Source organism: Xiphophorus couchianus, chromosome 6 (assembly GCF_001444195.1).
Source record: "Xiphophorus couchianus chromosome 6, X_couchianus-1.0, whole genome shotgun sequence".
Taxonomy (NCBI): domain Eukaryota; kingdom Metazoa; phylum Chordata; class Actinopteri; order Cyprinodontiformes; family Poeciliidae; genus Xiphophorus; species Xiphophorus couchianus.
In genome coordinates, this window is record NC_040233.1 from 10,817,650 (window position 1) to 10,845,187 (window position 27,538).

Here is a 27,538-nt window from a genome sequence, read left to right on the forward strand (position 1 = left end):
CATATTTGCATTTGAAAGTAGTGGATTCCAGACTGTCCAAAGTAGGAATGTGAAGGTTGGGCAGTCTGGTTTGCAGATGTGTGTGGGTGTGTGTGTGTGTGTGTGTGGGATGGGGGAAAGAGTATAAAAGAAGCAGTATGTGTGAAGTTAAATTGGCCTTAGAGCTGAATGACCCTGAGCAAACTGTTTTCTGTGTATTCAGGTGGAAAAACTTGTGCGTTAAGCTGATGTTGCTTCTTTTTCTAAAAAGAGAAAAAAAAAGTTGACTTTTTTTCAAATCTATGCAACTGGATGCCTGTGCAGTTTCAGAATGTTAAAAACAAATAAGTTTGTTTTAGGACAAGGGTCTCAAGGACTGAAAACGGAAAAAGCATGGAATAAAAATTAATGCACTTTCAGATTGTTTTGCATCCAATCATCCATTTCCGTTGCCTTTCCCTTCATTCATCCATCCATCTGTTTTATCCATCCATTTCTGTGCAAGCCATAAAACAATTGTTTTCCATCTATCATTGCTTTCACTATTTTGGTCATTTACCCATATGTGCATCCATCTTTTCATGTATTATCTAACCACCCGGTTATTATAAACATGTCCCTCTCCATCCATTTCTATTCTGTTCACCCATTCAGCATTTATTACATCCCTTCAAATATGTCGTTTCTCCAGTTCAGTCCTGAATGTATATCATAAAACTGATGGGAACGTTTTGTATTTATACATTAAAAATGCCAAGAGATAAATCGAAAAATAGCAATAAAACAGTAGGAATCCTAGAAAAATATACTACCACCTGTTCAGTGCGGGGATATCCGAATATTCAATATCTTAGCATGAAAGGGACATTACTTGTTCTCAATACTAAATGTTAATAGCCTGTAGGCCCCCCTCTGGTTTGCCTGAGGAATTGCAACTCATTAATATTTAATACGTTATGTCCTTTTGTAAGAACAGGACGCTTTGCCATTCTGCATAACTATAAGCTCATTGGCTAATATCTAAGCGCTAAAAAATAAATAATTAGTCGTCCAGTTGCTTATCATAACTTGGCCTGGGTGCGGTTTATGCAGCGCTCCAGCCGCGCCTTTTCCTGTCACAGCGGAACGACCGTGCGTAAAGACGGCGGGTCAGCTGACAGCTCCCAGAGCAGCAGGGAAAGAGGCGAAGCTTGCGGGTGAATGAGCTGGGAATACGCTGGACACTCGAAGCGGAACTGGGAGTAAAGCAGTGGCGGCTTTTGTGGGATAATCGGGGTAAGTTTACAAATGTTACGTTGTCTCGGTGAAAATGTGTAACTTAGCCTAGTTATCGTCAGGGATAACCGGCGATTGTTTTAATTCAGCAATGCTAATGTTAGCAACGTTAGCGGCTAACGTCCAGCTAATAGTAGCGGTTAGCTCTGCGATAACGGAAAGGAGGCAATTTCTTTCATTTAGTAGAAAAAATGTGCAGATAACCAGTTATGTGGCTAATTTATGCATTATCTACGTTGTCAATTCTGCAATAACATAAGTAGAAAGCGTGTTCATAACTTTTAATGATTTATGACAACCTCTCGTGTCATTTTCTCCGTTTCTCTCACCGGAAGCCCGTTAAAAATCCGATTGGCTCGGCGGTGTCGACAGCTAGCCAGCTATGGCTAACTAAATTAGCTTGCTACCTCTCGGTTCGTTCTCCATCACTTAAATCTCACTGAAGGTCAGGCCTTGGTTAAGGTTGACTCACATTAAAAGGATGAAAAGGGTGTCGGTGTCATAAATTGTATGACGCTGGGATTTTACTTAACCAAGGGAAGCAAATAAGAATGAAGAAGATCACAAACGTTACGGAATGGCCTGAATGAGCAGACATCTTGACTTCGGCGAGATAGCGTCGGTAAAACCCTTTGGTTTGGCGATAATTATTCGCTCTGCTATCAGAAATCTGATGTTTGTCTTTTCCATGGCGTGTTTAAGTAACATCTTGTTTTTAAAGTCAAGTCTCTGATTAGAAATTTTCAAGGGTGTCCTTTATCGCTTTGCCAGAAAATTCATTTTTTTTAAGTGGGACAGATTGCTATGTCTGGAGGTCCAAGTTAAGCAAATCAGTCGTACAACAGTAGCACAGGCTATGAATGGAAAATAATGTCTTTGAGTTATAAATCATAAATTTGATTTTTAGTTTGGGTGTCATGAGATTAGGGAGCATTTTGCAGGAAGTGAAAAAAAGAGAGTAGATTTAAAGCCAACTACCTGCAAACTGGTGGCTGCTAATCTGCTGTTAATCTTCCTAGGGAAACCAAGGAATTTCCTTAGTGGTAGTACTCTTGATGGCAAATATTGGAATCAAGTGGATGCAAATGAACGTTTAAACAAAGTCACTGATGGAGTGGTGCAGCTGCAGGATGTATTCGGCTGTCAATGGGATGATGTGTACTTGTGAGGGAGAGAAAGACAGAAAAAGCGGATATGAGGGACAAATGCTTCTCTGTACTGTTGGCCGCTCTCACACTTTTCACTGCTTTCACTTCTCTATCATTCCTTTTTTCTTTTTTTTTCCCCCCTTAGCCAGTTTCCTTCCCTAATGTCTGTCTCTTCTCAGGAGGCGTTTGGTTTCACAATGGCACGCTGGGAGTGAGAAGCAGCCACAATGATTGGAGGATTGTTCATCTACAACCACAAGGGGGAGGTCCTCATCTCCCGTGTTTACCGAGATGATATAGGGTATGTTTCACAGCAGCAAACCTGTGGAAAGGCTTCTAGATTTCTGGGAAAATTCAGTGAGAACCTAATATGTGGGTGGAGTGACTTGAGTTTATCCCAGATCAGAGGATTATGTTGCTGAATCTGTGTAAATTAATGTTTGTTGTGTCATTGGGAAGCAGAGGAAACAAACCTAAGCCAGGAGTACATTTAAAACGACGTAATTCCAATTGACAAGGTTTAACTATAAATTTAAATTTACAAGTATTCTCTTAAATCTGTTCTTACAGATGAATGATTTACTTCATGTAAAATAAATATAAGTAGTAAGGAAGGACCACATGGTCACCATTTGTTTTAATTTTTGATTGTCTGATGTAAGGATTTGGTTCCCTCATGTTTGTCAAACCACACCCTTATATTACAAGATTATGCGCTGTTGTGTGGAAAACTAAATTCCAAGCTAACTTGACTTGGGGAAAACTTAAAATTATCCATGCAACAATACCTCTCAAATAATTTTATTCTCCATCACCATGCAACTCTGTGGGCATTTCATTTTTCTGGTATTATTCAAATCTTCTAAACTCAGTTCTCTCTGTCATATCAGGTTTTATTTGTTTGTTTTGATTTTATTTTTCCCCCTTAAAATTGATCTGCTTTCAGATTGGACAATTCATTTGTCTGAAAAGCATATGTTTTGTACATTTCTTCTTTCATTTTTCACTTTATTAAAGTAGAAAAATGTAAGTATTTATAGCTTTTACTGTAAAAGCCACTAATTTGGCTTTTAGCAGTTGTGGTGCTGAAGCCCTAAAAAAATATAGTGACAAATAATCCACTGCAGAGGTGTTGAGTGTGACTTAAATGTCACTAAATGTTCTAAGTTGCTTACAGTGTCATTTAGAAATGTGTAAAATACCTATTTCTTCTTTATGGAGGTTTGTAACTAGTTTGCTTCAGGTGTGGCAAAAGGTCTGTGCATGGAAAATGCCACTAAATGGCTCAAACTACTATAATACTAATTCATATTATGTTGAGCAAAAGATCTTGGTAATAGGACTTGTCTGCTAGAAATGACATAGAAGTGGTGTTCTATTCAGCAATACACACACTATCATCCTGTGTATTAAAGCCTAAACCAAAGAGTGGAGAAATTCTCGTCCAAATATGGCATCATGAACAATATGCCGGTTATTTCCTCACTCTGTCTACATGATGCACGAAAATGTCTTGTACATTTTTGTCTGTCCTCTTCTTTCATCTTTGTTTTTCTACTATCTATCCTCTGTTAACCATTGTTTAACCATTTTCCTCCATTTGTTCATCTTGGCCCCCCCCATGTAGAAATAGGTAAGAGTTCCTGCAGCTTTTAAAGCATGACTCCTCCCTCTCATGGCCACCCATCAATGACCCCTCGCCCCCATGATCCCTGACCTGCATGAGCATTTATGCGACGGTTAAATACCCAACGGTTCTTGTAAGCATGAGTCACCTCTTCATACATTGGTGATAATTAGACCACCTTTTACTGAAAAAAAAGCTCCAAGTCAACTGAAATCGAGGCGTGTAATTGTTGGATCAGCTGAGCCAGCGCCGTAGCATGTAGTCTGAGCATGAGAAATGAAGGTTCATGTAGCGCTGCTTTCTTTCTGCTCTGCCCTGTCTTCTCAGAAATGAAGGAGATTAGTTACATATTTTGTAAGATTAAATTTGCCGTGTCATTTTAACTAAGCAGTACAGTCAAGAGCTGTTATCTAAGGGTAAACGTTTTTTTTTATTTTTTTTTTATTTTAACTTAAATACTGTGTTTGCAGACGAAGTGAATTGATATGGTGCCTTCTCACTTTATAATGTCTTGGCTTTTTAGACATATATTTCTACATATTGTAAGCTGCAGTGCCTTGCTGAAGTATTCGCACTGCTCGAGTTTGTATTTCCCTTTTATATGTTGCATCTGCAAGCTTCATTGTATTGTATTAAGGTTGTACGTGCTTGGCCAACATAAAGTTACATATAATTGGGTAGTAAAAAGAAAAAGATGCACTAAGAATTTGTGTTGCATAATTACATGAAATGTGTCATGCACATGTACTTATCCACTCCTAGAGCCCCTAATAAAATCCAGCGCAACCGACGGCAGTCAAAAGTCACCCGATTAAACCAAGTCCAGCTGTATGTAATTTCTCCTCAGCTTAAATAATGCTGTTCTGAGATGGCGTGAGAAGTTTGGAGAACATTAGTTGACTAACAGCAGACATGTGAGGGAGAAAGTTGTAAAGTGGAAAACCGGAATGGGTCCTGGAGGTTTTTGTATTTAAAAATCAGCCTTCTATGGATTACTAGCGAAGAGAGTGATTGTGGAAACGGACCCAAAACACATTTGTTTTCTACAAATACTCGTAGAAGAGACGGCAGACATGTGGAAGAAGGGACACCAATCAGATGAAACCAAAATTTAGCAGTTTGATCTGTATGCGAAAAAATTGATGCCTGCCTCACATCCTGAGAAGACTTTTATCAAGACTAGATGTGGTTTAAGAATTTGTAGGATGTTCCTAAGTGCTCTCCACTCAATCTGAGTGAGTTTGATTTATCTAATGTGGGGGGTGAGGGAACTGACAATTTGCCAGTCTGGCTGAGATATAGCCCACAATACTTCCAGCGGTAATTGCAGTGAAATATGGGTTCAAATTATTGACTCTAGAGTGTATGAATTTAAAGGAACCATGGATTTTTATTTGGAAGATATTTTGAATTCCTTCTCACAGTTGTGGCACTTTGTGTTGGTCTGCAACTTTAAATTTTAATAAAATACATTTAAGTTTGTAATGTGACAAAATGAGAAGCTTCAAGTGGTGTGACTAATTCTGCAAGGCTCTGTAAAAAGTTGCTTAGCTTGGTGAAACTTTTTCACAGTAATTCTTACTTAGAAATCCAAACTACACTGTGCCCTGCACATAAGGCAATAGTGATGCAGGATTTCTTTCCCTAATTTTGAACATACTAAACTCTCAAATTATATATTTAGATGTTGACAGATTTACAGTTTGACTAGAAGTGTTTCAGGCCATGAAACTGTCTCAACCATGACTTCCTTCCTGTTTCCTTGCAGCAGGCTGTTTTCTTTGGATTCATGTTAACCATGTTGAAGGTTTTCCCATTTGTCAACGAAAATTGCTGTTGACGTATACATTTCATGTCTAACAATGAATATATGATTCTAAAATTGAAAACAATTTTGCAAATGACTTCACAGGATGCAGAAAAGCAGTTGATTTTATAGTATTTTTTTCACCGTAGCCTAACGGCGTTCTCCCGTTCGTTGCGTTGCAGGCGTAATGCGGTGGACGCGTTCCGCGTGAACGTGATTCACGCCCGGCAGCAGGTTCGGTCCCCGGTGACCAACATCGCCCGCACCAGCTTCTTCCACGTCAAGCGCTCCAACATATGGCTGGCTGCCGTCACCAAGCAGAACGTCAACGCCGCCATGGTGTTCGAGTTCCTTTACAAAATGTGCGACGTGATGACGGCCTACTTCGGCAAGATCAGCGAGGAGAACATCAAGAACAACTTTGTGCTCATCTATGAGCTGCTGGATGGTATTATCAGCGCTCGCTTGTTTCAACACAGCACATTTCAGGTTCCCTCTGTTGCAACGCTTATCTTTGACTGAAAGTTGTCTCTTCGTGTTTGTTTGTTTAGAGATCCTGGACTTCGGTTACCCCCAGAACTCAGAGACCGGTGCCCTGAAGACCTTCATCACCCAGCAGGGCATCAAGGGACAAGTAAGCGAGACATGTTTACTCTCTGATTTAAAACTTAAAAGCCTCAACTTTGATTAAATAAATGGATGAAGAAATTTAGTTCTGTCCATTTGAATGAAATGAAAAGTGAACTGACAGTTTAATTTCAGCTTAAAGATCTGATCTAGTGGAAAATGTTTAGTTTTAGATCTTGCTTGATCTGATTGTGCCAGGTCTATATACTTTGTGTTACCAGATCTTGTTGTAGTCATTTTGATTTAGTATAGATGATAGACATAAAGAAAAAAGATAAAACAAGTAAACTGAATTGTGTTTTTACTTGAATATCTCTCTTTCTTTTTCCTGCCATTTTTCACAACTGTGGTTTTTTGGAAACTTCAGCATCAGGTAATATGCTTACTTTAATTTATTTTTTTTAACCTTTTTTTTTTTTCCTTTTTCATAAAGCAAATGCATTACTTTCCATGTAGTGCTGCATTTCATGCTTGTCTCTTCGAAATTTCAAGTTGCTGTTTGCTGGATCTTTTGTTGGTTGCTATGATGTCTTTCTCCTCTGTCTCTCAGACAAAGGAGGAGCAGTCTCAGATCACCAGCCAGGTGACGGGGCAGATCGGCTGGCGGCGTGAGGGCATCAAATATCGCCGCAACGAGCTTTTCCTGGATGTACTGGAAAGCGTCAATCTACTCATGTCACCTCAAGGTCTGTTTGTGTCTTCGCCCTGTAGATGGAGACCAGTGACGATGGTTTTAGGAACATTTAGTTAGTCAGACCTAATGACTGTATTTGACTCTTCCTTTGTTTTATTTTCCGGATTGATTTCTTAAGTACTAAAATGTCAAATGTAGGTCCAACATAACTACAGTGTTCCTGTAGCATAATAAAGCTAATTTCCAACAGATTTAGAGAAAGCTTTTAGCAAATCCTCCAAAAGAACATGGAATAAAACTCTTGGCCCGGTTTCTGCCACTGATCATGATTCAGGTCAGGTCCTGAGCGCGCACGTGTCGGGCCGAGTCGTGATGAAGAGCTACCTGAGCGGAATGCCCGAGTGCAAGTTTGGCATGAATGACAAGATTGTCATCGACAAACAGGGAAAGGGAGGAGCGTCTGATGATGCAGGAAAGAGGTACGAGATGCAGCACCTAACATAACACTGACTAAATTACTACTGGTTATGATGTAAATCACGTTTTTGCTTCTGTGCTTTCATTGACTGGTTCTGTCTTTGGAAGCTTAAAAAAAACAAAAAAGAGGAAGTTTTGTACTGAGATTCAAAAAGCAGCTTTCAGTTTTGCTTGTTATCAGTGCTGTTTACAATCTGTCAGGCTTTACAGTTTTTTTTCTTCTGTTTTTGCTTTCCTTTGCATGGATCTCTCCTGTCTTTTTTCCCTTTCTTTCTTTTCTATGTGCTGTTCTTCAGTGATTTAGGGGGAGGAAGGTACTGTGCTACCAATTCCTCTCCCCCAACATCATTATTCATCCCTGTTCCATCTGAACCTTCAACCATATTAAGATCTCTCATCCTCTGTTATCTGTTGCATTGCCATTGAAAGCTTTTCCTTTATCTCTGTTTTTTGTATTAAGCATCTGTGTAGCTGACATCCCTGCTTGTTGTTTTTGTACGCTTTCGCCCAAACTATAATTTCAGAATAGTACTATTACCCTTAACGTGTGTGTGTGTGTGGTTACCAGCTATTTTTCTGTACGTGCTCATGTGTTATGTCTTCAACCGCTGGACACATAGGAAGCGCATAAGTTTTCATTCATTACTTTCTTTCTAACCTTTATTATTATTATTTTTTTCTCAGTGGGAAGCAGTCCATAGCCATTGACGACTGCACTTTCCACCAGTGTGTGCGTCTCAGTAAATTTGACTCGGAGCGCAGCATCAGTTTCATCCCTCCAGATGGCGAGTATGAGCTCATGAGGTCAGTTAAATGTTTGTTTCAGCTTTAAAATGGTCTTTCAAGATTTCCTAAATGCAAAACAACACGGCAAAGTGTCAAGTCAGGAATTATGTTGGAATAACGGCTTTTGTTTTTTCCTTTTGCCTCATTGCAGATATCGCACCACTAAAGATATCATCCTTCCATTCCGAGTTATTCCTCTGGTCAGGGAGGTGGGCCGCACTAAACTGGAAGTTAAAGTGGTCATTAAGTCGAACTTTAAACCCTCACTGCTGGCTCAAAAGATTGAGGTGAGATTTTGTGATCCTGTCACAATAACAAATTTTGCTGGATGATGAACTGTAACAAAAATCATTGTGATAAACAGTATATTGATAATGGCATAATGCAAGTTTGCCCTCTCAAAAACCAACAAACTTCAGATGCCCCTGTGCTTTGTCTGATTTTCAAAATGAGTAACATTGAGTCTCATATGAATACAAACATCCATGCTCAAAAATTGTGTTGTTAGCACTAATGTAAGATTTGCGTTTCAACTGCTTGATCAGGCTAGAAATCATCCAATTAATCACCAGTTTATTTCTCGGTTCATCTCGTTACATCTACGTTGTAAGATCTAAATTAGAATTTTAAATAATGTGTATGCCTCACTTTCCTTTTTCAGTTTTTGTGTGTGTGTTTATTTCTCAGGTGCGAATCCCAACACCCCTCAACACCAGTGGTGTCCAGGTGATTTGCATGAAGGGAAAAGCCAAATACAAGGCCAGTGAGAACGCCATCGTTTGGAAGTAAGTTGCAGCAGCTTAATAATTAACCACCTAACCTCTTGTGTGAGCCTGCACACCCTTGACTTGTTCTCTTCCACGAAGCAATACTTTTTGGTGTGAATATGGCATCAAATTTGTCCTGTTTTTTTTTTTTTTTTTTAACGCATCGTTTTTTTGTGTGTTCTGCAGGATCAAACGAATGGCTGGAATGAAGGAATCTCAGATCAGTGCTGAGATCGAGCTGCTGCCCACCAACGACAAGAAGAAATGGGCCAGGCCTCCTATCTCTATGAACTTTGAGGTGATAAGGGTTGGGTCTCTGTCTCCTCAAAGATACAATCTTGTTTCACAGCTGCAGTTTAAAAGAAAAGAAGAAGAAGAAAAAAAAACCTGCTCAACACACTCACCATAGAATAACAAATACACGGTAGCTGACCAGACAGACGAGGTGGATCAGATGTTTTCAGTATCTGAAGCAAATCCCCAGCTGTCTGGTTTCCTTCCCACTACAGCAGCCTGTGTGGTCCACACGTCCTGGCTTGTTCAAACGTCCCTCTTCCTGTCCCCGCAGGTTCCTTTTGCTCCGTCTGGCCTGAAGGTGCGCTACTTGAAGGTGTTTGAGTCCAAGCTCAACTACAGTGACCACGACGTAATCAAATGGGTGCGGTACATCGGCCGCTCCGGCATCTACGAAACCCGCTGCTGAATTTCCACCCTAGCAGGCAGCAAACCGACCACTTCTCCCCACTCCCCTCATCTATCCCTGTTAAGAATTTTTGCTTCTGCCCTCTTCTCCCTACTTTGTCTTTGTTCTCTTCCTCAGCCCCAATCACTTCTCCTCCCCCATTATCCCTTCTTAACTAGGTGTTGGAGATCAAATTTACATCGTTTAAAAAAAAGTAAATATGGTGTAACGCACAGATATATGCAAAATGTGAACCATTGTATCGTATATATCTAGTAGTGATGAGTACAGTTGTGAACCATCTGATGTCTGAAAGAAAAAGACGTGTGATGCTGGAGTCTCAGGGGGAGAGAACAGAAGGTTTGAATGAGTGCTCAGATTGTTCAGTGTTATTCTTCTATCTACTCTCTACTGTTAAGGTCCTCAATGTCACTTTTCCCTGATAAGGCGCTTAATAAGACGAGTCCAGATGGTTTCTATTTACATGTATTCCAGTAAAGTTTACCATCTGAATAAATTGACAGATTTGTGTTCTTGTGGATGGACCCCTGTGTATTTCTCACCTACGAGGGTGAAATCATTTCCGACTTTGTCATTTCGGTAGCTGATCCAGAAATTACATTGTTCAAGTTGGTTTTATACTGCCAGCATGTGTTCCTTTCAGAGACGCGTCAGGTCATTTGAGGTCAGACCATCGTCCTCATTAGGGTATCGTGACTCATTTCCCCCAGATATTTTATAAGCACTAAGATGATCATTGTCACACTATTTTCAATTCGAAGATCAGTCTGCAGGGTTTGCAGCAAGGTGAGGTCTCCCCCTGGTGTTTGCTTCGCCACTGTCTGCTTCTTCTTGTTTGTAGCCCTGGTGACCGTTCTGTCCAATAAAATCTATGTAACCAAACCTGCTGCCTGGTTTTCCTTTCTCTGATATTGTTGGAGCCAAGCTCACCCTACAAAGCTGGTCAAAATTTGATTGCCAATTAAGAACAAAAATGAAAAGCTACAATTTAAAATCTGTTTAAAGGTGAAACTTCTATGTAGTTTAATTCCACATATATGAAAAGCTTGTTTTTTTACAGCCAATGAAGATCTAAGAAAACAATTACTGAAAAGTATTGTGTGCTGCACATTATGTACTTGGTCAGGGTTACTTTTACATAAATTACTGATTCCGCTTTTTTGGCGACAGCTTTTCTTCATTGTTGGTTTTGAAACGTTTACTTCCCTCTTGACTAAACTTCTCAGATTCTGTTTGTCCAACAAACTGGCTTGACAGTGACAGCATGGGAGGTAGTAGTGTTTTGGCAGGTGAAATGTCCTGCTGGGAACTGAAATCAGCAAAAGGAAACATTGGGTGTCAAAATTTGTGCTGTGTGGACCAACAGCAGCAGGAAACATGGCTCCCCACATCATCGCTCAACATTTCTAATGGACGTCAAGCAGAGTGGATTCTGTACCTCACCACACTCTTTGATTTCCAAATGAAATGCAAATTTTATGTGCTGATAAATCTGTAATAGCTTCAGTCCACACCTCCAGACTCTTGAATAGGCGTTGCCTTACAATCCCCTCAAGACTCCAGCTATCCTGGTTATTTCCCATTAATATACCTTACGACTTTGCACCATTTTGCAGTTTACTCCATGATTGTGTAGGCTGCAACAGTTTATGATTTATTGGTCTCCTAATATTGTACAACTTACTATGAGGACTCATTTTTTAAAAATGCTGCATGTAAATGTTTTTTTTTTTTACTTACCCAAACGTTTCAATTACATTCCAGTTTGAGATGGGATGTCATAATTATAAAATTCAGTTTCATCCTACAGATTACACAAGCATGAACTATTAAATGTGGAATCCTTAAAATCAAGACAGTCAAAAGGTTTTTGGACAAGTTTTAATACATTTTCGCTCTTCCTGTACATCCAGGATGCAGGACAAAAATAAACCTCAAAACCTAACATAAACCATGATTAAAACTGCAGCTATTATCGGCTTGCCTTTATGTGGACATGCTGGAACAGAAGTTATTGATTTAAAAGAAAAATCAAGACTAAGTTGTTTAGCACCAGAATCCAGACAGAATTTGCTTTTTCTTTTTCCAGACTATACTGGATTTTCTCTTTTTTTTTTTTTTACTGGAGACATGAAAACCACGTCTGCACGGACTAGCAGAGGTTTCAGAGGTGGTTCACGCCAACAGATGAAAATCCGTCAACGCTTCATCACAAAAAGATCACTTTTATTCAGAGACAACATGCTTTTTCACTGGAGATGGAGAACTACAGCCCTGCGACGGACTGGCGACCTGTCCAGGGTGTACCCCGCCTCTCGCCCGGAACGTAGCTGGAGATGGGCACCAGCAACCCTCCCGACCCCATTAGGGACAAGGGTGAACAGAAAATGGATGGATGGATGGATGGATGGAGAACTACAAATTTAAAATACTTAACTTACATATTTTCCCTCCAACAGCCACATCTCAAGGAAACTGCTTATCTAAGAAAAATGATCATTTGGGGAAGTAGGGCAGCTCACTCAAAGTGATGAAACCATCCAATTTGCATCAAAGTCCTGTTTTACATTTATTTAGTTTCTCATGCCAGTCTTCCCACGAGGAAGTTCTGATCACACTTTTTTTTTTGTTTTGCCAATGACTAAACGTACAGTACACCATTTAATGGTTTTACAAATGTGTATATTTTGAAATTCATAAACCTAATACTTTGTCCTGTAACAACATATCAAAGTTAAAATCGCTTTCTCACAATTCCAGATCTGTAGGACAATCTCACAAGACACAAAACAATATGTAAGTTGCACCTTGCTTATATTGATTCTCTGCTCAGGGAAGAATAAGGGGGGAAAGAGAGAGAGAGAGAGAGAGAGAGAGAGAGAAACTGGGATGAGACACTACAAAAATAAACATTTCCACACCAAGATTTAAATGCGTCATCCATTCATCCACGCCACTTAAAGGCGTCCAGTTTTAAACTAGTCTTCCAAAGACCGATTCTCGTCAGCAGATAGTAAAAATTTCAAAGCTAATTTATTTACTATATGCAGGAACTAGTAAGCTGAACCCAGCATCTGGTAACAAGACAGATGCCTTTAAGAGACACGTTAAACATGCTGACTTACAAACAATGCCATGCATATATACATGGACACACCAAGCTCCAACACAGACGAGCTAAAACTCAGAAAACAATGCTGTGGCTTGGTTGACATGTTATACTCAGATTCAGCTTAGATCTGATGTAATGGGATGTTCTTGGTTTCAGGTGCCTTATTTTAACGTTTGCATGAGGGTCAAATCTGCAGCGAACAAGCAGATCATTAAAACCGTGCCATGATTGTGAATCCAAATTAAACCTTCTGCTGCAACAAGTGACCAAAAATAAAAAATAAAAAAATACAGCAAGGCCCTCCCCACCCACTGCTAAAGCCGTAACCAGAACGTCCCCGGCGCCACGACGCAAGCTTTAGGAACACAGTCACAGATGGATGCAGTGCACCAAGGCTAACACCTGAAAATGTTGCTAAGTGACAGTGCGCGACTAATTACCAACAGAAAAAAATAGTAACAGATTCATAAACTAACTTTCAAAGAACTCGGGGTGTCTAGTTGTAATTTACTGATCAGTACACAGAAACAGAGAAGATGGGAACTGGCTGCTAAATAAAAAAAAAGGAGCTGTTAACAACCTGGCTGTCAAAGGTAACATGACGCTGAAGTGCTAAAAGAAAAAAAAAAAAAAAAGATAAAAATAATAATCATAGATGAACACGATTAAAAACAAAACAAAAACAGCCGCAGCCAGGAGCTCCTCGAAGGCCACCCAGCGTTGACAGCTCTCGTTACTGGTAGTGCTAACGGAGGCCCGACGGCGCCGACGTCATCAGACTTGGGTTCAGTTGTCGTCCTCCTCCTCCTCCTCCTCCTCGTCATCGTCGTCTTCATCGTCATCCTCGCTGATCAGGTATCCACGCGCACCGCTGGGGTGGGGCGGCGAGGGTGGAGGGGAGGTCTTGGAGAAGAAAGGGAGGCGGAAGGTGGGGGAGGGCGAGCGCTCGTCTCGGCTGGGGCTGCTGTTGGGGCTCTGCCTCGGGCTGATGGCCTGCAGCATGCGGCCCTTCCCCTCCTTCAGCATGTGCTTCTGTAGGGCACAGAGGAGTTCAGTGTACAGTCAGCAGGGCAGGGCAGGGCCGGCCCAAGCGTTTTTGGGGCCCTAAGGAGATTTTCATTTGAGGTCCCCCCCCATACCAATATGTCAACACCAGATGCTTCATCATTCCTAAGCTAGTCTATGTTGTCGTTAGTATCACTTATAATTAGCATACATCATACTAGCGTTGATATGGCTAATGAGTTTTAACCTTAAAAGGAGTAGCGTACTAAATGAAATAATAAATAAAAATAAGGATTTTAAAATGCAGAGTGGTATTTAAGTGTGCTATATTATTTTAACTATTGCTAAACACTAAATGAACAGAAAACAATATCTTATATTTCTCCAACAGCTGGAAGATATCAGCCTATTATTTGTTTAACAACTCTAAAAATAATATAGAAATGCGCAATAGAATTTAGTTTGTATTTTTTAAAATAGGTATATTTTATTATGCCAGCTTGGTGCTCTAAGCAGCTGCTTAACTCAAAAATGCCTTGGGCCGGCTCTGCACCGGAGTTTTATTCCTCACTGGCAGTCATGAAGTAAACTTTGTTACCGACGCCTCTTACAATTTATTCATCTCCTCTCATTCTTTGTCTTATTATTAGTATTATTAGTATTATTATCCTTTGCGTTGTCCCTCTTGATTCCTACAGTTGTCTAGTGGTTTTATCTCTGTCCGCATGTTTTTAACCTCTGCAAATCACTTTGCAGCATGAAAAGTGCTCTATGAATAAAGTCTGACTGACTGACTGAACATGGAGCTCCGAAAAAAAAAAAGTATAAAGCACTGCAAAATATTTGTTGAATTCCAACGTATGTCACCGTAGCCTGATGGAGGTGACCTATAATGAAATCAGAGGAAAACTAAAAATATTTTCCCAATGGCTTCTTGCAGAGTACATTAGTTTTCCCCATTTCATTTTAGGGAAACCTCCAGACAGGTTTCTATTGTCACAGAAACTCCCTGGCTGTTTGTTATCATCCATCGACACAACGCTCTGCTGGCCGCCACTTCCTGCTTCCTGCTGCGTCATGAAGCTCAGCAGCAAGTTCTCACACGAAATTCTATCTGCTTGCCTGCATAAATATTCAGATAGAAATGCATTCCTCATCTTGGGAAAAGCAGAGCAGAACTAACAAAGCAGAACTAAATTCAAAAAGAAAGGAAAAAGAAAACACTTTGCATTTTGGGATATGGTAGAGCCTGGGTTAATTTTAATATTATGTTCATAAGGAACTAAGAAAAAAAAAGCAAATAATATTTTTTGCAAACAGTTAGGAGCGCATAAGTGTTTTTTTCAGCAATTTGTATGAGCTTGTTTTAAATCAATGATTCCTTAATATTGATGAGAAAGCACTTGACTGGTTGGAAGTTTATTTTACTTATAAGATATCTTTCTCATGTTATGAATGAAATAAACAGTCAATGCAACAAACACAAAATTATTGACTTAAAACAAGCTCTTACATCTTGCTGAAAAGTTACTTTTAAGTTAGTTTTGTCTCATTTCGAGTGTGGTGAGATATTTTCACTAGAAACAATAGCAAAAATATTTGGTAAGACAGGTTTTTCCCCATAACACGGCTGTAAAAAGCTGAATTATCTCCACAGATAATTGTCTGTCATCTGAATGTCATCCAGTTCTGTAATGGAACTTTTTTTTTTTTTTTTTGATTTAGGTATTTTGGAACAGGAAAAGTAGAGTAAACATGTACAACAGTGCCTGGGGTGGAACGCTCCTGTTCTATAGCGATCAGGTTTGAGATCTATTATAGAAATAGAAGAATGTAGATTTTTCTGTCTGCTAAACCACGTCGTATGATTGTCACATGCTGTGTCACAGTCCTGGTCATTTCCACTTATTCCATTTCAGTCCTCATCAGAAATGACGGCCTAGCTTAGATTGGAAATTTGTTCCTCAGTTCTGACCTTTATAAAAATTTGTACCTGAAATTGTTTTTGGAAAAGATTAGCTGAGATTTTGGAGACCAGACATCAACCAAATCCCCATTAATTGTTGTAGCGACAGGGCATCGTAAAATACACTTTTGAAGCATGAGTATTCAGATCGCACCAAAGCATTCCCACACCGTTAGCATGACGATTTTTTAACAAACCTTGCTGACTACACAGTGATTTAGAACCACAAACGAGCAGCGTGCTCACCAGAGCTCCCTCAGGGCCGAACATCTGCAAGAAGTTGCCAATGAACTCCCTGGACTTCTCCTCCCATTTCTGGATGAGGTCGATGCTCTTCTCCTCCACCTTCTGGACGAACTCTTTGCTCTTCTCCTCCACGTCACGCACCTTCCTCTTAACCTTATCGACGCGCTCCTGCAGGTGGTACTTCTTCTCCTGGTGTGAGAACGGCAATTATTTGGTTATTTATAGAGATTTTTTTTTCTCTTGACGTTCTTGGAAACTGTGAGACGGCAGAGGATGAAGCCACAAAGGCGGCCATGTCTGTGACGAAACAGAAAAATCATACGTTGATGAAGCTGACGTTGAGTTCTTTGGCTGTGTAACCTCGCTGCAGGTTGCGTCTGACGTACACATCGTAGTCGCGGACGATGCGAGTGATGATGTCAGAGGTGGAGATGCCCTCTGTCCGTTGGGTGGGAGCAAACATGCCTGTAGAAATGAACCAAGGGAAGAATGTTTCCACATTGTTTAGGGCGAAGTTCAGTGTTACTCTTCCTCAGCATATAAGGTTTGTGGGACAGGGAGTTCAATTTTGGTTTGACTGGTTCTTACTGAAAAAGTTCGAGAGACTAGCATAAATACTTTTGCAACACATTGTAACCAAAATTGCACATTTGTCACTTCAACAATCAGAGGTGTTCAGAACACTGTGTGCATTCCAGGGGATTTATAGCATTTAACCCAGAGGAAGCACATACGTAAAGCCTAGCATCCATTGCGCCAAACAAAAGAAAGAAAGAAAACACTTAAATCTTTGCGGGGTACGTCATCCATTTCTTTTGCCTTCACGACTCACCTGCTTCTTTAATGTGCTTGTACACGTCATCACTCCCTGCTGATGAGTATGGGATGTCATCGTGGGCCACGAAATCAATCTGAACAGGTCATTACAACACACATCTTTCTTCTGAGCAGATTCGGATTGATAGTTTGCTCAAGAACAAGAATCCAGACAGCCGTTTAACTCGGATGTGTCTTTGTGTTAAAAACTCACGCGATGTTTTGCAAGGAATTCTGGCGTTAACGTCCAGGGAGCGTTTCGCACCACTTCGTCCACGTAGCGGCAGTGTCTGATGGCGTCGTAACGCTCATCCTCGTTCATCACAGTGAAGCCCTTGTATTTGTGGGTGAGCTCATCACTGCAGACTGTGAACCCAAGGGAATGTTGACATTAATCACTGGGTTAACCCCTTTAGGAGTAGTGGAGCAAAAACTCCCCACACAACCAAGCAGGTGCATTTAAATACCTGTTGATGCCTCAACTACACATACCAAAGATCATACTGGAAGCACTTTACTGCCACCTATTGTCTACAGTTATGATCAATTATACTTATTTTTTTTATTTGTATACTAAGTATCTAAGTTAATGTTTGGTTTACAAAATGCCAAAATTGTAAATGCCTGTTTTTCTCAAACATTCAACTAAGATAAATCTGGTGCAAATGCCAAATTATATCAGCAGGTGACATAATGTTGATTTATCCTGAACAGTTTCACTACCTAAATATTTGTACTCTATTGAAATGACATAGTGAAATACATTTTTATCATTAAATTGTTCTCAGTAATATTTATATAGGACTTCATATTGTTGATTTGCCAACTCTCCTTAGCTGCGCAGTTTCAGCTTTTGTGATGATAGGAATGTGGGTTGCGTAGCTCTGGATATGTAAAGCTGAACCTAAACAATCTTCTTCATTTGCTTTGCAAATACGTTTGACAGAAAACATACATCTAACGTAAGCCCAGAACTCTCTCAGAAGCATGAATAAAGAACTGCTGTGGAGGTTAGCGTTTTACATGCAAGGAAAAGAAAAGCTGCGTTTAAGGATGTTTGAAACCAAAATCCTCATAAAGGAAAAGTAAATAATCAAGCAGGAAGTTATATTACACAACTAAAGAGAAATATATATGGTGTTTTATGCTTTATAAAGAAATTGTAAATACATGAATTGGAATATATTTCATTATTTCAGTCGAGGAAGGTACTATATCCAAAAGGTAAAGATTTGGATTTGTGATCATGATTCTGCAATCTTTTAAATAAACCGGTGCTTCTGAAGCTTTTTTATCCAATTTTATTTTACTGTGAATCTAAAAACACATGAGCATCGGACAGATGTGACTTTTTTTTTCTTATCAATTCAGCAATTTTATAAAGATTGTGTTCCCCTTCCCTTACTAAGTTATTACTGTATTATTTACTCAGATATTGCAAACTTGTGCTCCAAAATGTACAAACGAATCAGTCCTCAGATGCTTCTGGATGTTAGTCTAAGAGTAGATAAAAATTTGTTTCCAAAGAATATTGTTTTAATTGTTAATCGACTTGAAACATGGATCATACTGCAGCTATATTTATTTTTTTCATATTTTTCAAATTTTGTAAACACACTCAGAAGAAGGCATTTATATGTTAAAAGCACAGCTTACTGTCATTTAAGTTTCATTCAGACTTTAAATGATCATTTAGTGCACAAAAAATCTGTATATGTGCAAAGTTTTGTCCTTTCCTTGCCATGTCATGAGTAAGTTTACCTAAAATCCAGACTTTTACACTCAACTCACCTCCGACAATGAGATGTGAATTTGGGAAGAGGCGCTTTGCCTGCATCAGAGCTCTGGCATGACCCGAGTGGAAAACATCGAAGATGCCATCTGCATAGACTCGGACGGGTCTGTTGACTGGAGGGAGAGAAATAAGACAGAGAGGAATTAATAAATGAGCCATTGGAGGTGAAAGCAATAAGGACTGAGAGGAAACCTGCAGATACCCAACACAAGTTTACAAAAACCAGAGATGGAACGGTACGAATGAACTCAAAAAGCAGGGAGTTGATCTCAAACTCACGTGGTGTCCCCTTTTTTGCCTCTTCCATGGTGACTCTCTGGTAAGGTTTTTTGTCAGCTGGCTCGAGCTCATCAGCAAAAGGCGCAGGGTTTTTCAGTCCCTAAACCATCCAAATGTGTGGAAAAAAAAATATTTGTAATACAATCAATGTCCTTTAGATTAACCAAAAAGTAATTCACTAGCATCACCCCAAGAACATCAAGCAGGAAAAATGTTGCTTTTGCTCTAGTTTTGTAGTGTTTTTCCCTTTTACAAAACATAAGAATGTGGTAATAAATGGTCATGTGTGTGAACTGAGCACTTCTTAACAGAGATCAGCAGCATTTTGAAACTCTGCTGCCTAATGCTATTTGCAACGCTGGAATATAAAGAAATCAGCAGACGTTGGGCGAACAGAAAACACAAGTAAGACACATTTCAAAAAATAAAAGCTGAAGGACAGAGCTGACTCACCACGGTGCATCTGGGGATTTTCCCAAATCGTTCCCCCTCCTCTGTCTCCCCGTTGGAGCCGTCTCTTTTTCTTTTCCTGGACATCACAATCTCGTTGGAGCTCTGGGCCGCCATCTGGGCTCACAGGCAAAGACATATACGACTAAAACACACCACAGTTCACACACTCGGGCGTACTGCATCGTTTAAAACACACCGCACAGATACACGCCCTCAACTTTATACTGCGTCAGGGGGCAATGCTGTGGACACGGTTGCATAATTTTAGGAGACTGGACTGGCTGCAAATCTGGACAGCTGTGACATTATGGAGGTTGTCATGTGCTTGGTGAACTTTGACCCAGTAGAGAGAACGCAACATGACTCGTCCTCTTTAGCCTTCTATTTGACTAAATACAAAATTAAACAAAACGAGAAAAAACTCGTAGTGATATTTAGAAAATAAATAAAAACAGAGCGATCTATTTGTAGTTTTTATGTTGGAGGCAAGGGATGATTTTATTTTTTTCTGCAAAGTCTGAGAAGTGATGGTCATTACGAGACAAAGCATTTATGCATTAGATATTTTTTTATTTTCTGATGACATTTTTATGCATATTAAAACAAAAAACAATAAATAACTTCCAGTTTTCACTGTATTTAAAATAAAACTGATTTTGCTCAGTGATGTTGAATTTAAGGCAACAGATTGTTAAATGTTCTTCTGGACATTTTTTTGACGTGGGTTTGCTTTAGAAAAACACTGATAGTATTTTATTAATGAGAAAGACAGTTCCAACATCTGTAGTTTACCGCCCAGTTTAGCTTTTGATACTTAAAACAAACCAGTAACACACACAGGAAGTCTTGCTTTGCTGTGAAGATTTCCTCACACCTTCTACCATCCTGTTTTGGTGACAAAATAAAACATGCCAGTTTCAAAAAAAGAAACGGGCCTCTGTCATAATGCTATAACTATACATTTACGGAAACAGGAAGTCGGAAATCTTGAATGAAATGTTTCCACGAATTACGATCATTTGAAAAAAAGTAAAGCATTGGTTAAATAAAATTAATCACCTACATTTCGTTTGTAGGAGTTGCTAGAGGTACTAATTACTGCAGTGCTTATAAGAGTTTATTAATAAAACTGTAAGATATTTTCCCCTCTCACTGAATGAATGCGCTCAAATTACAGCCTGGATTTGTTTCAGAACGTGAAACTTGTGTTTCAATTAAAAGATGAATGTCAGCAACTCTGTCAGCCTGTATGCAAAACGTCCAGAAGCCACATGGGATTTGTGACATCTGGAGCCGAATTCGGGCTTCCTGCTTGAGAAATTATAGTTTTCCTCTCATTGTAAAAGTTTTATGCTTCTCTACTCTACAAAAGCAAAAATAAAAATACAATTGTTGCTGGTTCTTTGATTTTACAATGCCATAAACCATTTTTAGATGGAATATATTTACAAAACTCAAGAGGGTTTTGCAGGCCGGGGCATTTTCTATTTTAAGTAGGTGATGGCAGAAATGCCTGTTGGGATCATGGAGGTTGCTGACCTCTGGACCAGAGTTTTAAATCTGTCTGTGATCTCCACTCACACACTCCTCCAATCTATATGTCAGAATACAGCAAAAGTAAGTAACTCAGTGCATGCATATAATTGCAAGGTTTCCTGTGTTAAGATTTGCGACGCTGCCCCATTCCTCATATTCCATCACGCTACTAAAACTGAAGCCACAAGTCGATTGAAGGGAGTGGTCACTATTCATACTTTCTTTATTTTGCTTTTACATAATAACCATACTTCCTTATTTACACCTATCACCTTTTTTTTTGCTGGACGTTGCTGGATCTTATGCTGAAATCCACGAGTTATGAGAGTGTGACTAAGTGCAATCGGTAAATAATGTAACAGTACACGTACCAGGTGGTGATGGTGACCCTATCCCACGCTGGGCAACTTGTACAAGCCTTCCCCCCTCTACTCCCTTTTCTTTTAGCTGCAGCAGGAAGCCCTGCAGGGCTCCCACAGTGACAGGAGATTTACATGAACAGCAGATGTCATTCTCATTGAAACCGACTACTATAATAAGAAAGGAACAAGAGATGGTGCCAAAGTATTATCTGACCACAAAAAGAAGCGAACAAGGGCAAGGGGCTGTTAACCTCATGTAATGGGCTTTATTGAGTCAAACTGAGATGGTTGTTGATTAACAATAAGCTTACTGATGTCCTTGAAAGTGGAAAAACACGGTAGGACTCAAAAAAATGTTTCAGGTCAGCTTTTATCCCCCTGGAAATCACACAGACAATAAACGTCTTTGCCTCTTTAATGCAGAAATATTTCTAGTAAGCTGTTCTGTCTTGCCGATCGCCACCTTTCCAGTCTGAGGGCTTCAGCTGCATTTCCCAACATTTTTCTCGATAGGAGTGAAATATCACTGGCACATTTAAAATTTAATATATGATTGCAAAAAGGTAAACTCTCCCCTCGGTCTGAAAGTGACGGAGTGGTCATTCTGGTGGCACTCATTGAGTAGCTCAGCCGTTAAAACCCCGACCTGTTGGTTGTTTACATTAAAGCTTCTTTTAATTTAAAACACCAAACACTCGACCTGCCATATTGGCTTAAGATTTAACAACTGTCTCAAGTTCTTTCCAACTTACCGTGCACTCCTTTGTCCCGGAACCCTGATTTAAAAGGGTGGGCGGATTCCAACACCTCGTCCTGCCAGTGGTCTTAGCTAACGCCGCTAGCCGCCGTCGAAAACTAGCTGTCAAGTTGTGTGGCTAAGTTAGTTAGCTTAAACCGTTAGCTAGGTGCCCATCTGACATCATTAGCATGAATAAAACTCCATGAGCGACCAAAGAACCGGTTCCAGCTGCGTCGGTGGCGACAACTAAGCTACCGCCAAGAAGATGGATAGTGTATTAGCAGTGACAGCTTGTACTACAACGCTGACAGGTCACCAAAACAAGAACTACAAACCTAAGACATCCTAACAGGAAATACCGAACAATACGTTTCCGGTTAACTGTTTTTGTTGTGCCGCCGTCTAGTGGACATAATGCTTTATGGCATGCAAATGCTAGGCCTTGCTAAAGCATTCATACTTCAAACTTCAATATATCTTACAGGAATCGTATGACAGACTACTCTAAAGTAGCAGATAGCAAAAGTGGAAGAAAAACAATATGTGGTTTTCAAAGCATATAATAAAATTACACGTTTTTTTGTGTGTGTTTGAGCAGATATTTTTGCACAATTTTAAAATGAGTCTTGTGAAATCTAGCTTTTAGCTCTAGCGGCTTATTCACCCATTTCCTACCAAGTAATAATTTTCTGACTCACTTAGTATTTCTGGATATGACTCTGTAGCTAGAAATAAGGGGAAATGTATTTGTTTTTTTGAGTCTGGACAATTCAAAGGTCAAAGTTGGGTAAAAAGTAATCATGGATGAATGAATAACGGATACAATATTGACAAAACTTTAAAACCTTTACTTAAAAAAATTACACTAACAAATCTTTTTCGATATGGAAAAAAGATTCAATATCAACTCCACATTATTCAATAGTTACTATAGTTATAGTTACTTGAGCGGTTTAGTGTAGCAGAAACATTAATAAGGACTATTGCCAAGTCAAATAACTCAATAAAACACTCCCAAAAAGTTATTACAGTTCTTTATTGCTATGTTTTGCTTCATTTCACAATAAGTGCTATGTCCTACAAAGTTAAACTGTAATTTATTACATCTTATTTACCTGTGTACAAATTTAAGTCCTTCTCACCCAATGCAATGTTTTTTGTAGCTCCATAACTTTTTACAGGTAAACCACAGAACATACAGTCTTAAATTTTTACTTTTTAAATTTCCGACTCTTTCAAAAGGTCATTAAACAAACCCTCAAGACTATTGCATTCCAAAGGTGCAGCAGCCTGATTTAGGTCTCTCTCTGGGTTTCTTTTATCACAGCCTCACCTGCTGCTCTGATAGATAGGATCTGCTCCACAGCTGAAGTGACAAACACAGAGGTGATTTAAACATTAAAAAATAAAGCTATACGCTTTCATGTTTGTATGCCGTTTTTCTCTAGATCCGAACACCGACAGTTAAAGTTTTAGCAATCGTACATCCATCTTGTTGCCCCTTTTTATGTGTGTTGATAAAACACATCCCCACTGCTTGATACTGCCACCATGCTATGTTTGTTCTAATTATTTATCTCCACCCAATATGTTGCGTATCTTGGCCAGGAAGTTAAATTTTGGTCTCATCTTACCAGGACACACCCTTTTATGTTTGTTTTGACTCCTACATGGATGCATGGATGTTTGAATTTTCATCGGTTTGCAGTTGTGCCATACCCATTCTCTATGTCGATATACCCCTGACTGTTTGAGATCTCTGCAGAGGGAGAAATCACACATTTGAGTGTGTGCAGAATTTATCAATTATTAACAGGAATGACAACGTATATATATATATATATATATATATATATATATAATATATATATATATATATTGACTCAAACAATGGTCCCGTCCTTTCTCAAATGGGGAATCGGGTTACAACCAAAAAGCAAATCACAAACAGTTGTGTTTTGGAAGTTTCTACACAAAGAGTCACTTTCTATTGACTTTCTAACATCAAAGAGATTGGGCTGACCAACTAGTCGGTGAGTTTCTGCAACACTCCCATTTTTTGTGGGGTTGAACCACATGAACTGAGTAAATAAAACAGAACAATATTCTCCAATACTCCAAGATTAAACAGGACTAAGCATCACTTTGTGCCAGTCCATCGCCTACAATCCTAGTAAAATAAATTAAGGTTTGTTATTGTAATGGGGCAAATGTAAAAAAAAAAAATAAAACAACTACATAATGGTCTAAACGTTGGACCATTTGATAGGGTTCATATCATTCATCTTTTATTTTAAATACTTTGGTTAAAACGAGCTGTTCGGGATTCATAAACAAATGCACCAACCTGTGTTACATTGTCTTGTTCTTTGTGCAAGCCCATTATTTCCTGCATATTTCTAGGCAACTTAAACTATAGTTGACTCAGCTTCTCCCCACTTTTAAGCACAGTTAAAAAGCCGTATCCAGCTGTGTACTAGCAGGGAGAAAATTGTTACCTGTCAGGGAACTTTCTGATGGCGGGACACAATCAACTCATTTAAGCAGGCATAAAATATATGTTTCTTTCCAACATAATTGTTTAACTTTCTTATTTTGATTGACTATGACATGAACACTTGCGTGACTCTTTTCGTCAGTTGTACGCTTCAAGTAGGTCTGGCAAAGAAGCTGAACTACCTTTGGCCCTTCTGCTGCAACAGCACTCTTGTTACTTTATGAGAACTCCTATTTTGTTTGAAGTTGGTAATATACCGGTGTTTTATGTGCACTGGTCTAACGAATACCCCGCCCCCCAACCCATTTGAAGAAAAAATGCAGAATGGGTGGAGTTCGGCACACTGGCTTTGGCAAGCCATCCAATCAGAAGGCCCGAGTTTCCTTGGCGATGCTCATGTCCAGTGATGTACAGCTGAGGATGAGATCAGACACATGAAGATGGAGCAAAAGGTAAGCACACTACATTTATTGTGAAATCATGCTTTAAAAAATGAAAACTAAAAAAGAGAGCGAGAGGAAGATATATTTGTAACTTTTTGGGGCAAACTTTGATGAACTACAACACTGATACAAAACAAATTGTGAAATTATATGAATTTATTGGTCTGCTAATGTAATTCCAGATGTCAGTGATGGTTTCCCTGGCTTCATTGTTGACTAAACTCTGCTGCCTGCTGGTAATGCCAGGTTTGTCAGTAAGATTATTAGTATAATTCATGTACTGTTCTGCAAAAATAAACTGCTGTTAAATGCATGTAAAAGATTTTAAGCATGAAAGAAAAACAAATAAGACACAAAAATCTTCGTCCTTATTCAAGTTCAGCGTCATTTTAATGCCTTTGTTTTCTGCTTATCTTGCAGTCTTGTCCATGTAGTCACAGTGTTTACTGAATTTTTAATTTCATTTTCTTTTATTTTTCGTGCTTAACTTAAAATCCCTGTCGTCCCTTTAGGTTTCATAGGAGCAACATTTCTGACGAAAGTAAAACAGCCTGATGGTATTTCATCTGCTATCATTTCAAACTGTGATAAGATTCATGTGTAAAAGTGAAAATCAAAGAAATACCTTAACATAAGTAAATTTCCCAAGTCCACCAAAAGATTTTATCTGTAATTAAAAAAAAAAAACTTTAATCTGAAATCTAAACCAATCTTCATCTTGACTTCTACAATCCCCTTTTACATTGCCCTCCGAAGGAAATCCTGTCAGGATTGGTTCTGCTAAGGCGAACGATTTCTTGGCGAACTTTCGACCCAAGAGGAACGTCGATCCTAAATGGTACCGAAGTGACCCCGACTTTCAGTCCTACTACAGGTTCTACAACAGCATCGGACACATTGAAGGAGTAAGTTGACGACAAGCAGCGCCCTGATTGACATAAGCTTGAACGATCATTGTATTTTATGGGTTTTAACTGCATCAATGTTATATTTTTTCTCGAATGTCCCTCTTGGTTTCTCCATCAGCTTTATGAGATAGACCGGATCAGGATGTTGTATCAGCAGATGCGTCACCTGGAGCTGACCTATGGGCCCGACGCCTCCAGCTACCAAAACAAAATGGGTGCTACAACCAGTACCGCAGTACCAGCTACAACAACTCGCCCCCCCACCACACCAGCTCCCACACCAGACCCACTGGATAAAGCTGAGAAGATCTATCTGTGCAACCCCAAAGACCCTCTTTGCAAACCTCGGATTGTCTACCTGCCGACGGGAGCTGTCCCAATACTGTGTGACCCCAGACTCAACCTTGCATGCAGTGCTACAAAAGAAGAGGGGGTTAGAAATATTACTCCATCTCAGCCAACACCAGCCACTCCTACTCCTGGAAAGGCTGTTCCACCTGTCCCTCCACCGGTCACCAAGAAAGGGATGGAATACGACTGTGACCCGTACTGGGATCCAGACTGCCTCATCGACCAGCCTCCCCATCCTGCACAGGAAGCATCATCACCTGTAGCACCAGACGAGGAAACAACAGATGAAGGGAATGTTCCTGTTGTTTTAAATGTAGCTAAAAAGAAAAGGCCCGGCCCTTATTTTGACCCTTATGATTTCAAAAGTGACCTGTATGACCCCTATCGTGATGCTCAGCCAGCTCCGGATCCACAATAAGAACAAACTGTCCACAATAAGAACAAACCGATCTTTGACCAAAACAAGAGTACAGTTCAGTAATTCAGGTTAAGCTACAAATATTACATGATTTCTCAGATGAAAAACAATACAGTGCCTGTATACTAATGCACAATAACCTCTGTTCACATGAAAACATAAATTAATAAAAGTACCTATCAGATAAATGCCTTAACATGGATTTTTATTTCTATGCAGTTGACAGAACCTCCCTTAATATTTATGTAGCAGTAAAATAAAACAATATCTTGATTCTTGCAACTTCTACTTTTTTTTCTTTTTCTTCAAATGTGTAAGATACTTCTCTTGTTAAATTAGACAAAAACCTATGTGTAACAAGAAGCTACAACTTTAATATTTTTTGCAAGGTATGTCAGGACATCAGTCTTTCTAAGATGGTCTGTTGGGCATGAAACCATGTTAATCACGGGGAAGTTTTCCAAAAGTTGTTTAGGCAAATGATCACATCAATAGGGGCACTCGTTATCTAAATGAGCTTGAGCATTTTTGCAAAGGAGAAAGTCAATCTCAAGATACAGTACAGACCAAACGTTTGGACACAACTGTGTGTCCAAACCTTCGGTCTGTACTCAATACAGACCAAACGTTTGGACACACCTTCTCATTAAATTCAATGAGAAGGTGTGTCCAAACTTTTGGTCTGTACTGTACGAGAAGCTGACGAATACTCCAGATTTCGTTTGCACACATTTTTAAAAACCATCACAACTTTCCACTGGTGCTTTACACAAATTCCCAAT

At 39.5% G+C, this 27,538-nt stretch overlaps 3 protein-coding genes across 4 annotated transcripts; 2 read left to right on the plus strand and 1 right to left on the minus strand.

Annotated features, from left to right (window-relative positions):
• The first annotated feature begins 1,082 nt into the window (after window positions 1-1,082).
• LOC114146637 (AP-2 complex subunit mu-A) lies at window positions 1,083-10,712 on the plus strand. Of its 2 annotated transcripts, XM_028020908.1 has the most exons (13): window positions 1,083-1,254; window positions 2,582-2,703; window positions 6,019-6,284; window positions 6,388-6,470; window positions 6,831-6,836; window positions 7,014-7,149; window positions 7,432-7,576; window positions 7,871-7,888; window positions 8,259-8,378; window positions 8,512-8,647; window positions 9,048-9,145; window positions 9,314-9,425; window positions 9,696-10,712. In XM_028020908.1, exons 2-13 carry the CDS (start codon window positions 2,630-2,632, stop codon window positions 9,828-9,830), a joined length of 1,329 nt encoding a protein of 442 aa, XP_027876709.1. In that variant the 5' UTR covers window positions 1,083-1,254; window positions 2,582-2,629; the 3' UTR covers window positions 9,831-10,712. The 2 variants fall into 2 exon arrangements, with proteins under 2 accessions (XP_027876709.1, XP_027876710.1); XM_028020909.1 differs by lacking the exon at window positions 7,871-7,888 and having other exon boundaries at window positions 1,085-1,254.
• A 1,674-nt stretch (window positions 10,713-12,386) lies between these two features.
• Window positions 12,387-22,486, minus strand: pcyt1aa (phosphate cytidylyltransferase 1A, choline a). The gene is made up of 9 exons (XM_028020910.1): window positions 22,153-22,486; window positions 19,503-19,616; window positions 19,050-19,149; window positions 18,767-18,883; window positions 17,190-17,341; window positions 16,992-17,070; window positions 16,482-16,624; window positions 16,160-16,348; window positions 12,387-13,974 (listed from the first exon to the last, which is right to left on the minus strand). Exons 2-9 carry the CDS (start codon window positions 19,614-19,616, stop codon window positions 13,729-13,731), a joined length of 1,140 nt encoding a protein of 379 aa, XP_027876711.1. The 5' UTR covers window positions 22,153-22,486; the 3' UTR covers window positions 12,387-13,728.
• Window positions 22,487-25,003: 2,517 nt separating this feature from the next.
• Window positions 25,004-26,977, plus strand: LOC114146877 (extensin-like). Its single transcript, XM_028021292.1, has 5 exons — window positions 25,004-25,088; window positions 25,262-25,325; window positions 25,592-25,636; window positions 25,836-25,984; window positions 26,106-26,977. Exons 1-5 carry the CDS (start codon window positions 25,071-25,073, stop codon window positions 26,754-26,756), a joined length of 927 nt encoding a protein of 308 aa, XP_027877093.1. The 5' UTR covers window positions 25,004-25,070; the 3' UTR covers window positions 26,757-26,977.
• The last annotated feature ends 561 nt before the right edge of the window (window positions 26,978-27,538 follow it).